The sequence below is a fragment of the Aptenodytes patagonicus genome, chromosome 21 (genome assembly GCF_965638725.1).
Source record: "Aptenodytes patagonicus chromosome 21, bAptPat1.pri.cur, whole genome shotgun sequence".
In the NCBI taxonomy this organism is placed as follows: Eukaryota; Metazoa; Chordata; class Aves; order Sphenisciformes; family Spheniscidae; genus Aptenodytes; species Aptenodytes patagonicus.
In genome coordinates this window covers 600,438-613,356 of record NC_134969.1, presented here as the reverse complement: position 1 = coordinate 613,356, position 12,919 = coordinate 600,438, and the positions used below count along the sequence as shown (strand labels likewise).

At 54.2% G+C, this 12,919-nt stretch overlaps 1 protein-coding gene across 1 annotated transcript in view; it reads right to left on the bottom strand.

Annotated features, from left to right (window-relative positions):
* EPHA10 (EPH receptor A10) overlaps window positions 1-11,478 on the bottom strand; it is a 41,572-nt gene extending 30,094 nt beyond the window's left edge. Inside the window, exons 1-3 of the mRNA XM_076357692.1 lie at window positions 11,388-11,478; window positions 9,860-9,924; window positions 7,872-8,541 (exon numbers count right to left, since the gene is read on the bottom strand). Of these exons, the coding sequence (XP_076213807.1) occupies window positions 7,872-8,541; window positions 9,860-9,924; window positions 11,388-11,478 (826 nt within the window). The remainder of the gene's footprint in view (window positions 1-7,871; window positions 8,542-9,859; window positions 9,925-11,387) is intronic.
* Between the last annotated feature and the right edge of the window lie 1,441 nt (window positions 11,479-12,919).

Sequence of the window (12,919 nt, the reverse complement as noted above, 5' to 3'; positions counted from 1 at the left end):
TAAGTGTCAGAGTAATTTGTGTCTGGCTCTGCCACAATTTCCATAGCCATAATTATTTCAGACACACTGTAAAACAGCAATATAATATGCAATCCCGAATAATAAATATCTCCAAGCTTGATCATTACTCCAAAAAAAGACTGAACAGAAAGCATATTTTACACGGGTGTTTCATATGCATGACTGATGGAAAGCAGCATCTACCATAAGGCATTACGGCTACCACAGAGGCTGCTAATGGGCAGATGGAGGCGGATACTCCAAATTCATTCAGTGCAAAGCTCTCCACGCCTTCAAACTGTCATTTTGCCCAGGTCACAAAGGTGCTCCAGCCATGTTCTGCTAGAACACAAGACCTAGGATGAGAAAGCCAAACCATAATTCATAAAGGAAACCGAAGTATAAATTTCCTCAGCAGTTATTCCTTCAGCAGCAGACACAGATTTACTCCCACAGCCCCCACTTGATGTGTAGCCCCCGTTTCCCATCCCACTACCACCTAGCGCAGCCATGGTGTGCCTGGCTCCAGCCCTGAAAAGTGCTGCTAAATGTGCACATCAGCACCGGCCCACGAGTGCAGCGTCTGTCTGTGCAGGATGCCAGTGGCTGCATCAGTGATGAAAGTAAAACCTGGAGCTTTGTGCAACCTACAGAATCCCACGAGAAAAAATAAACTTATTATGCATAATACTCAAGCATCAGTCAGAAGATAAAATAAACTCCAGAAGCACATACAGGTTTGTAAGCTAATGTATAAAAGATGAAACAAATCAAAAGCCCCAAGCGCTGTACATTTGGATCCATCTTTTTTGTATTTAAATGGAAAAGCAAACCTTAGGCTTCAGGAGGTATCTTTGCACTAAATGACAAAATACTGTAATTTAGTATTCTAAATTTCTTTAACTTTCAGTTGAACTATTTATTTTCTATCTAAGGACACTGTAGTGACATGATGCCTTGATGGGACACATGCAATGCACAGGAAAGCATCTTACCAACACCACTTCCCACTCCCGCCCCAAACTTTTGCTCAGCAAGAGCAAGCCCTGGCCATGCAGAGTACGCATGCACTCGATTTCCAAAAACATCTTCAAGAAGGAGACAGCCTGCTCAGGAAGTCTCCAGCTCATACGGTCTTCAGATGCTTTCCTTCCTCCTTCTCTGCTACCAGGCAAAAGAAGTGGACAATTCCCAGAACAACAGGAGGGACTCGGGTTGGTACAAGGCATCGCACTTCCACCCCAGCAGCTCTCCCCAGGCTGCAGGGAGCACGGCCTTTGCACGCACCCAGAGACTGCTCTTACACGTCCCTGCCGAGCTGCCAGCCGCAGCAGGATCATCGCTGCCTGCCGGCCCCTCACAGCAGAGAGCTGCTGATGCGCAAGGCAGCCATGCAGCCCTTGCGACTTACAAGGACACAAGCCTCGCTCACAGCTTGCTGTCATTAAGAGAAAGATGGTGTCAGGAGCTCTCAGGGCCAGGCCACTGCTTTTGGACTTTTTTTTCTTTTTTTAAAGTCAATGTCTGCAATTCATTGGCAGAAAGAAAGGCACAGTCACCTCCGGGACGCACCAGCCCAGCAGCACGATGCGGGCAGGAGGGTGCCGCCAACGCACTGCCACTCCCCAGGCAGGAGCTGCCCGCTGCTCGCAGGAGCTGCCTGCTGCCCACGGGATCCCCAGTCTGCACACTGCTGGCTCCCGAAGCAAAAACTCAGCCCAGGAGGTGCGGGCACATGCTCCCGTGCCGAAGCAGCCTGTGGCTCCTGCCTTTGGCACAGCCCCCTCTCTACCTGCATTTCTGCTTGCCTCTCCACTGCAGATGCGGGGACTTAATGATTGCATTTCCCTCTCCCGAGGAAAGGGAGAGACAAACGCTGCTGTCTGATGCCAGCAGCCAGGCAAAGGCACTCGTGGAAGTCTCAACGGACGAGCATAAAACAAACAGGTCCAACACCAGAGCGATCTCTCTCCCCCCATTCTGCTTGTGATGCTCAGCAGCAAAAAGGCAAGCACTAGAAGGGGAGGTATAACAGGACACAAATGGAAAGACTTTTTTTAAAAAGCAAGCACTTTATTGTAGCGCTTCTCTTTGGAAAATAAAAATCCAAATCCTCTTTTTTACAGAAAAACTTCCTTTCAAATTTGCACAAAACATTGACCAAGTTTATGTCCAAGTAATGCCTGGCAGCAATGAAGAAACTACTCTATTTCACAGTATTTACAGCTGTGATTTTGTTCACAAACCTACTACTCACAACAGGCAGAGATGATCTTCTCAAAGGCTTTGCTTATCCGTTTGTTCCCCTACTATTCAAGAAACCAAGCACAGGAAAGTCAATATTGACTTTCCTGAGGTATCTGTAGCAAGACATGATCTGCTACGAGAGAAGTGTTCTCACTGCTCACTGGGCCTAGGACAAGAAGTTATAAGGTTAAGTGACTGCACGGGCGATTTGTGTTAGACACGAGGAGAGCAAGGTGCTAGGACAGGCTGCACAGGCAGGCAGCAAAGGCATCACTGAAGGGCTTTGAGAGGAGGATAAACACCCACCAGAGCCAATCCCAGGGAAAACTGCAGCACCCAAGAGCCCCAGCCACGGCAGGCAGAAGAGAAGGGAACAGCCCAGCCGGCTGCCTTTGCATGGGCACATTTTGATAAGGAATTACTGGGGGGGCGGCTGAAAACGGGTTAGGAAAACAGCAACAACGAAGGACCACGTCATTATCCAGACTGTCCTGTCACAAATCTTGTCTCCTCATTAACAGCAACAATTATAAGCTGACATAAAGTGTAATTATACTACACACAGCGTTAGATTCATCAGGCAATTACAGCCATTAATAATGCACCCCAGCCTGATGAGCAGAGCAGACTTGCAGTCCGGCGTCCTCCATTTTTCAGCAGACCACTGATGAATCCCACAGTAGATTAGAGAAGCTATTTCTTGCCTACTGCACAGTGTCGAGTGTGCATTACATTCTGTATGACTAGCAGTTACCATTAGCAAAGACTGCTTTCTTCTAATTAGCATTGACTTGTGCCTTTCGTCTTATCCCTACATTTCGAGACCAGCAGCTGTGCCAGCTCGCCTTGTAAAGCCCCCCAAAGTCCTTTATGCAGAAGTTGCCAGGAATTAACCCAGTACAGACTGAAGACAGTCCACTTCAGCCAGAGGAAAACACCCCAGTCGCAGACGCGCAGGCTTGCACCAACGGCCTCACGTGCTGGAGCCTTCTCCAGAGCGTGCCTGCGCCCTCCCGGGAAAGGCTCCGTGGGAAGACTTGCCTCCAGCCCTCAGAAAGTCCCACTTCCATGTATGCAAACAGGCAGAGCAGCTGAAAGGTTATCTGCGCAAGGGAAACCTACAGGAATACCCAACACAGTGGGACGAAGCGTGCAAATCCACCCAGCCGAGCCTGGTAACTCATGCTGGTTTATCACAAACATACAGGAAGGGGGTGGGAAAAGGAAAAATCCCACAACATCAACACCATTCCCCTCTCTATCCTTGAAGTTTCCTTTCAGGAGAGCCCAGAAGACCAACATGCTTTATAAGCAAAGGTGCAAAAGAGTGAGTCTAAGGGCTATCATTTTGTCTAGCTTTCTCCCTAAGTGAGATACAGTAAATCTTCCTTGTGTCCTGTCCATGGCATGTTGAATCTGACATGCTGCTCAAAAATCCATTCAGTAACGCAGAAAAGGGGGGGGAACTTCTTTTATTCCCCTTTTCAAACAGCCACCGTGGACATCAGCAGCTGCTCCTCATGCCCACAGGCTGCCACAAACAGCAAGTCACTGATGCGACTTCTTGTGCTAGGTTTTCCTTCCCTGAAAAGCAGCAACACTCGCTGCTTATTGCAAGGGAAGAAAAATACATGCACATGTTTAGCTGGGCCATTGAAGAGAAGCAGCACTGGCCAGGGACGGTCCTGAGCACCCATGTCCCGGCTTGGCCCAGGCCCTCCCTCACTGCCCGGTGCCTGCAGGCCCACAGCACCGGAGGTGTCAAACCTGGCCCGGCTGCCCACACCAAATTCACTTTAAAACGTCGTTTAAAAATCCTGATAAAGCACTGGAAAGCTATTTCCTCCCTAGAACTGGTTTCACTAGTGTCACCCCTGCATAGGCAAGGGATACAGCCTGCTAATTAGACCATCATCTACTGGAACGAGCGCAATGCCAGGCCGCCCAGCGCAGGCGATGCCGGTGAAGGAGAGCGGAGCGCAGGGGCATTTCCCCAGCACACCAGCAGCACAGAGCCAGCTCCCGCCGCTGCTGTCAGAAGTGGAGGGAAATAAATTGAGAAGGAAACTTAGCTACAGCACAAATTTACGTTTCTGTCAAAGAAGAGTGGCTGACAGCTATTTTTGGAAACTGGTCTCCATCATATTAATTCAACGTCCAGCTGAAGTTGTCTCATTTGCAGCAAATCTAGCTGGTAAATATTAACCTTGGGCTTTGTTGAAATTCTCCTTGCAGATGTTACAAGGGATTGGATGGAAAAGATGAAGCAGAAAGAGACAACTTTATAGCAAATGTCAGGCAGATCCTCCACATCACGGTTGTATTTACACAAAAACTATTGCAATACGCCACAAAGTAAATGGCATGAAGGGCCCACAGCTCATGCCTGGTAAACTTAAGGGTAAAAAGACATCAGTGCTGAGAAGCCTACCAAAAACAAAATAGGGATGGACAGGTGATCATCCACAGCGCAACAGGACTTCTCACTTGCCTGCCATGCATCTGCTGGAAATAGGTTTTAAGATCAGAGTAAGTGCAGACCAGCATCTGGCTATAAATATATGTAAGACAAGAAAAGCAGTCTAAATGTATTTACAGTGACAGAATCTCTCCTCTTATTTGAGAATAGATGTTAAACAGATGCTAAAGCTGCTCGGTTCCACCCTAGAGATGGCTGCATTTCAACTGTCAGTGAAGTGATTCATCAGAAACGTGCAAACCCATGGAAGCCTGTCAGGTATGCTGGGGTTTCTTCAGAGAAGTGGTGCGATATAGAAAGATGGACAGTAAAAAGGCTCGACTTTCTCGCAGCAGTAATTAGCGGTGCCGTAAATCCTGTTAGTCTTTTTTCATCTTTCCTAATTTCAGTGTGAGGATACAAATGTTCTCTCAGCGGCAGGATGATTTCAGCACTTAAATCACGGTTACAAGGATACCAGCTTTATGATTTAGTTCAAACAGCTTCACCAGTTCAGTGGGAAGTCAAGCTTGTTCTTCCTGCAGAGAAGCCCGCACCTCCCACACCTCGCGGCTGCTCTGCGGCTGCCACCCGCGCTGCCGACCGGGCGCAGCCCTGCCCGCTGCCGCCCGCAAGCACCGATCCCAGCCCCTCCACCACGCCAAGGGCGCCAGCAGCAGCGAAGCCCCCCACCACCCCCAGCCAGCTGGGCTGGGGTCAGACCGGCCGAGGGCCTCAAACAGCCCCTCTTCCTGGCGAGTGCGGCCCCGGGGCACTGGCCTGCCCCTGCAGAGGACACTGTCTTGTGCCCTGGCTCCAGAGCACGACAACGGAGGGCAGTGCCCAGCCGCAAGATGGCCTGGGGAAACTTCTTCGCTTCTGCCGTCCGATTTCCTTTTGATTTAGACCCATGAAGCTGCTCCACGCACTTGGCCCTAAGCACCACCCTGGATCCATCCCAGACCCGGCCGGCAGCCAGGCCCCACGGGGTCACTGCATACGCAGCCACTCCAGCAATCGGCAGGGTGAACAGGAGACTGATTTCAGACACCAGCACGTCCCACGCTGCAGGTGCAGCCAGAAAGGCCTCAGAGAAGATGGAAGGATAAGGGAGAGCCAGGAGCTGCGAAGCAGCACCCAAGACAACCTGGAGAACCGCCAGCCACCCCGGCACAGGATGGTGGGGGGTCGGCCCCCAGGCTGTCCCTGCTCCCCAAAGCGGTCCTTGAACAAACTCAGGGTCCAGCCTCTCATGGCCACAAGAGCTGTGACAGACACTGTGGCCAAGAAGTTTCACAGACAAGGAGGATCCAGCAGACTCACACCCGCTGAACCCTCCAAAGGCACTGCCGTGGAACCACAGTGGTGGAGCCAGATTTGCTGTGCCATCACCTGGCTGTTTTAACATCCCCAAACTCCCACTGTATTTACCTGCCTCCAGCTCAAGGGCTTTTGTCCTCGTCGAAGAATTTCCGCAGCCCTGGATGCTTTCATCAGAAATCTTTTAAAGTTATTCACTTAGTGCTATGCTAATGCAGGGCTCTAAAAAACCCCAAAAACTTTCAACCCTTAAAAAATTATTTTCTGATATTTGACCAGACGTCAGACGCTGTTCCACAGAGAGTGACTAATGACCTGCTTTCTGTGAGAGAGGGAGAAAAACTTAATTATGTCCATTAAAATTACTTCAAATATTTTTCCTTAGAGAATATGAATTATTTAAACTCAACACAGAGAAACCTGAAACATTAGCAAAAGCCTTCTGGGACTCGCTATGTAAATTCCCACTCCAAGCAGATGGGGAAAGTATGGTGAGCTGCCACGCAGCCACAGAAGCAATGAACAGCACTGAGATTTCAATTCGATAAGTTTTAATAAGGTCTTCTTAAGGAGGGCACCAAGCAAATAGCCATTACCTGGAGCGCTGGGAAAGGCGTCCCACATGCTGGAGGAAGGCGGCACAGTGGGCACAATTTAAATCTGAAAAGCCTCAAGGTAGCTCCTGAAGGACAGACCTGATTCCTCAGGAAAAGCTCACTCTCCTACCGTACCACATGCCTTAAGCACAGGGGAACTGTACCTGTTGGGGACTTATTCAGCTAATTTCCTCTCAATCCATCTTCTACCAGGTGAAGAGGTAGAGGTCCAAGGTATCACCTGGACACCAGGCATGGGCAGTGAAGGGTGTTTTCAGGCGTATCTTACTGAAGAAAACATCTCCTCTCACACATCCCAGCTGGTGGTCTGACCCCTCCTCTGCCCCAGAGGAGCCTTGCTAACAGGGCAGCGAGGTACACTGCCAGTTAATAATTGATAGCCAATTACACCTTTCAGAGAAGAAAAGCCCTTGGGTGCTGATGGACAGAGGAACAGCCGTTCCTGGGGTAGGAGATGCACACCCGCTGCCCCACACCGCACGCAGAGCGGCCTCCGCTTGCCAGGGACCACTGCTGGCTCGTGCTGGCACCTGACTCGGTGCAGAGGCAGTCGAGACCATGCTGAGCTGCGACTAGGTCCTGACCATGGCCCGAAGCAGGAAGGTGCCCAGGAGGAGGCATTAGCCTGGCACCTCTCTCCTTTCAGAGGCTCACACACTCCGAGAGGAGGAGCACGGCAGCCCGTATCCCGCACTCTCAGGGCTGATCCCATGCCTGATCCCATGCCTGGGTCTCGCCTGCCTTTGAAAGAGAGATCGAAGTGGTCACAGCACCAGGTTCATTAGAGGGATACCCGTTAAGGTAGAGGTTATATCCATTTTTACAGCTGTCATTAAATGTAACCTTGCGAGCTGTAAAGTCATTGAATTATTAAGTTGTGTCTAAAGCATGACAATGGGGATATTAATGTTCTAGAGTAATTTTATAGTTACAGATAAAGCTGTGGGAAATGCCTGACGGTGTTCAGAGCTTTGGCACTTCTGCCCAGCCAACACCGTGCTGCAGGGCAGCTACCAGCAACGCACCCCATTTACCCAGTTGCCACCCTTCAAATTAAGGTCTGGCTGTTAACTGGGGAGCCGCAATCAACTAGAATAATCATATTGCTGACAAAAGGCAATTCCACTTGTCTGAGCTGTGCTCAGGCACCAGGCGGACTGGGGCAGTCTGACAGCAACATGGACTGAGACAGACAAAAACTGCCAGAGGACACCGACGGCCACTTTTACCTCTGCATCCCCCATCCTTCTCCTCGAAGCCAGGACCACACGTGCACTTCCCTATGGGGACCAGCCACTCGCCCTCCGCGCTGCAGTGCATCCTGGGGGGATTATCCACGTCCACTTCGGCGTGAGTGACACAAGTGCCCTTAACTTCCACCAAAGTCGCAAAGGCCGTCTCCGCCACCGTGTCTGGAAACACGGCCAGGTTCTGCATGGTGGCAAGGCACTTCTTGTAATAGACCCGCACAGAGACCAGCGCCACGCAGGCACCCACGTCCTGGAAGCCCAGGTGGAAGCCTCTCTTGCTCAGGTGCCCAATCTCCCTCAGCTCGGTGTTCAGCTTCATCTTACGCTCGCCTAGGTCCCCCTGTGTGAAGCTCTCATCAGCAGCAATGGTGTCGATCTTGGTGTGCTTGCTCTCATGGACGCTACGGCCCAGGTCGGAGTCAGACTCGACGTAGTACAGATTGAAAGTCTCCTTGCAGGTGCCCATCACGCCAGGGATGCTGTTGCAGTCCCGCAGGGTGAACTTCAGCTCGATGAAGATCCTCTGGCCGTCGCGCCTGGCAATCCAGCCTGTCTGCAGCCAGTTGTTCTGGTTTGGCTCCATGACATTGCAGACCTGGTACGTGCGTATCGGCTTGTAATTCTCATCCACGCCACTGATTTCTTCCCACTGGGGAAAGAACACGAAAGAGCTGTAACAGCTCAAGAGCTGTCGTGAGCAAGAACCAGCCGCCCCGGCAGAAACACGCCGATCAGTATAAATATCACCACCACAAGCCTCTCCACCTACAGGCCATTATATCATAGGCACTAAAAGTCCTTAGCCCACCAAACCACAAGCTGTAGTAACACAGCAGTGCTGCTGGACCACTTAACACCTGAGCTCTTTGCAGAGGTGCAAACACGGAGACACAACCAGAAAGAGGGCACTGACATCAGATCTTCTAAAACAAAGTCTAATATGAAACTGGACACATCATCTGCTGAGAAGCCAGAGCCTTTATCTCCCACATGCCCCTCAGATTTTCTGTCCCTGGGAAGGTCCATCTGCACAGCATTACCACACAGCCTAATGCCAGATGGGGTTGGGCTACCCAGAGAAGTCAGAGATGGCCAAGGAGATGTGACACCAGTCACACCATCACACAAGGACAAATATCTTCATGAACAGCAAGCAGCAGCTTCTCTGTCAGGAGAAGTTTTAGCCAGGACAAATCCTCTGGCTGCAAGTGCAATGGTATTTCCCCAAAGTTACCAGCAGAGATTCTGATTAGTGAAATGATGATTCAACCCTCACAGCCTTAAGGATGACCTGGCAACTTCCCACAGCAATTCTTTCTGGGGGTAAATTTATGCAAGATTGCCAAATGTACCCAAAACAGAGTTTCTTCTGCGGACTAACAGCTGGGCAATGCAGATGACTCCAGGATCTACCCACTATTCCCTCTGAGCAGTTTGTTTCCATTCTGGAAAATGAACCCAAAGCAGCAAGGAACACAACTCTCAGTTTCCCGGCACACTCTCCTGAAAGCAGCTATAGACTGACCCTGGCAGCGAAGCAAGGACCTGATAAAACAAACCCTATGTGATGCAGAGCTCCTGATGATCCCACCCCAGCCACAGCCCTCTTCCAAGAGCTGAATTGATCCCCAGGAGCTCACGCTGGCGTGCAAACTACAATACAAAGCCTTAACTGGCTGGTGTTTATTTGCTTATTACAGGAGTGTAAAATTCGTTTTAAGGAGCTGTTCCACATTGGTTGTACCACTCACATAACCACTACTTCACTTCTCGCTCTGCTCCCCGGAGTGCCCAGCACCGACAAACACGACAGCTTGTGCCGAGCTGCCCACCTGCCACAGCTCAAGGAGAGCCTGTGGCTGCCAGCCCCCTCCACCAGCCCCACGTGCAGACTTCAAATACTGCTGACCACCAAAAGGCAAACCCTCTCTAGCAGCGCAGAGGGACAGCCCCACCTCCACACTTACCCCGTTTGACGGGTGGGAGGTCCAGCCCAGCTCCGCTTGCGATTCCTTTGAGTCCAGCAGGACAACTGCAGGGAAGACAACGCATTAGAAAGCAAACTCACAAAGGCAGGAAACACCAGTAAATATCCACCCGGCCCGCCCGTTGGGAAGCTCAGTGCTGTGCACCCCTTCCCGGACACCCGCCTGCCTGAGCGGTGGGTCAGCTCCCAGAGTGCGGGGAGCAGCTCCTGCCCCAGCTCCACCCGCCATCGTGTCATCACATGAGCACCAAGCACTGCACCCAGCAGGACTCACGCTGCAAAGCTCTAGGCTGCACATCCAGACCAGACCTCGCAGTTACGCGATTAGCACCCTAACCTAACGAGGATGACATCCCAGGGAAGGCTGCAGTCCTTTCCAAGGCACTCTGCAGGACAATCCCTCCGACACCACCAGCCAACGCTGCAACTGTACCATGTCCATAGCATGCATATCTCCTGGAACCGAAAGGTACTGGCAGCTGCTTTGAAACACAAATTTCCTTGAAAAGACTACATCCAGTTTCCACAAAACGGCTAATTCTCTGTTTGACAGGAAGAGGTATTTCCCCCAAATTCACAGTTTCACGATCTTTCCACAGCTAGCAAACAGAAGCAATCCCTGACTGGCAAGCTGAGTCTCGCCTCAGATTCAAGACCCCCGATAACGCCCGTGTGCGGAGGGCGCATCCCTGGCCGGTCCTTTCACACGCGAGCGCTCCGGCACACTCTTCCCGGCGCTGAGGCAGGACAGGTCTGTCCATGGCAGCGCAGCCTCTGCGCACACAGACCTTCGGGGCTTGCACCGTCTCCCCGCGTCACGGCCCCGGTGAGGCCGCGGGGCGCACCCTGCAGTGGGGGTCAGCGCTGTCCCCAGAAGCGCTGCAGCCCGGCCACGCTCCGGCCGCTCTGCTCTCGCGTGCCCCGGTACCGGCAGCGCTGCGCGGGCAGCGGGCGCCGCCGGAGCTCGTTCCTCCCAGCGCCTCTGGCGATCGCGGCGACCGGGACGCCCGCAACCCCTCGCTCCGGGACCGTCCGGGCTGACCCGGCCACCCCGCGGGGACCCGCCGAGCGCCCGCACCGCACCCGCCCGCCCCGTCCCGCTCCTGCCGCGGGTCCCCGCTCCCCGGAGAGCGGCGGCACATCCACCCCACGAAGCCACCGCCGGCCGCGCTCGCGGAGGCTGGCGGCGACACCGGGGCGAGGAAGGGGAACCCCTCCCGACCCTACCCGCCGGTACTGGAGCGGACCCGCCGGCCCTGCCACCGAGCCGCGCCGGGCTCTCCCGGCGGCGCCGGGCACCGCAACGCGCAGCCCGACCCGCCGCGGGCGACCAACGCCGGAGCCGATGCGGCGGCAGCGAGCGCCGAAGCCGCCGGGAATAGGGGGCACGGCACGGCCGGCGGTGGCGGAGCACCGGGGACAGGGCACGGGCAGGAGTGCCGGTGCACCGGGTGCCGCGGCCACGCCGCTCCGCCCGCCCGGTCCCCGCGCGCCCCGCCGCGGCTCACCCTGCTCGGCGGCGGCGCGGGGCAGCACTGGCAGCAGCAGCAGCAGCGGCAGCGCCCGGGGGAAGCCGCCGCCGCCGCGCGCCGTCGCCATGGCGCCGCCGACTCCGCGCGCCCCGCGCCGCCGCCGCGCTCCGGCCGCCGCGCCCCGCCCCCGCCCCGCGCCGCCAACCGCCGCCGCCAGCCGCCGCCGGGGCGTGGCCGTGGGCCGGCACGGCCAATCCGCGGCGGCCGCCGGGGCGCTCGGCGGGAAGGGGCGGGGCGAGGGCGGGCGCGGGGACGGAGGCGCTGTTCACCCTGAAGCCTACTGATGGCAGCTGCGGTCTAATCCCTGACCAGCTGTGTCTCATTGCACGATCTGTGGGGCAGGCTCCTCCTGGAACAGGCTGAGCACAGCGGGGCTGAGCGTTGGGCTGCCTGGTACCGCTGCCGAGGGCAGGGACTGCCCTCCCCATGGAAGCCAAAGGACTGCTGGGGCACGGACAGCCCTTGCTAATGCTGAGACGCTGTGGCCTTGTGGTCACAGCCATAATTAACAGTGCTGTGGGCTCCCCCACCGGATGACATTTGCTCCCTGCTGCCATTAACAGGCAGTCAATGGCGAGTCAGAGCCTTATTTCTGCACCACAGGGCCCAGGAGAGCAGCAGGGCAGGTCTCGTTACAGCCCTTGCCTGCACGCGATGGCCACAAATGCCATTTTTATGTCAAGCCCTCTGTTCTGCCTTTCTGGGTTGAAATTTGATTCCCAGCTTCATGTCAAGGCCCTCCAAGCCCAGCAGCTGCCGTAAAAGTCAGAGTGGCCAGAAAGAAACCCCAGGAAAAGGCAGCCCCAGGCAGGGTGGGTCCTGCCCCACCTGCGCAAAGGGCAGCACTGCAGTGGCCAGCACAGTGCGGGGAGGCTGCAGTGAGGTTGGCTGGGCTGGGGGAGGCAATTCCCGGCTCGCCGCAGGCGAGGTGTGTGCCACCAGGCCCACAGCCTCCTGCACCGGGGGAGGAACTCGATGAGGTTTGATTATCACTAATTGTAGGTGTGGCAGGTCTCTGCAAAATTTAGTCAGGCTGAGTGCCCGTCAGTTTCCCACCTGATGGCTGATACTGTGACAGCAAAGCTTGCTTATGTAGCAACACTTGTTCCTGTGGGATGTTCCCTTCGCTGTAATTATGTGCTGTCAAATGTAAAACATTGCAAGTCTGGAATAAAAATATTGAGTCTCCACCTAACACAGCCTGGCTGAGCTATGGCATCCCGTGCACAGCCCCTGTTCACAGCGGCGGGTGCTTGTACCACAGGCCAAGCCCTGCGTGCAGCCCCGCAGCCCCATGGAGGGGCACCCTCAGCCCTCAATGTCGCTGCTGGATCCCCGCTGCCACAGCTGGCAACCCCCAGTGAGGGCGGTGTGGGACTCAGATGCTGGCTCGGCAGGCGTGAGGAGCACCCAGAGTGGAGGGCTGTGTCCAGACACGGAGAGCTGAGGGCTGGGTCATGCTGGCAGTAGGACTTGCCCAGCTAAACCAAAACCCATGAAATGAGAGG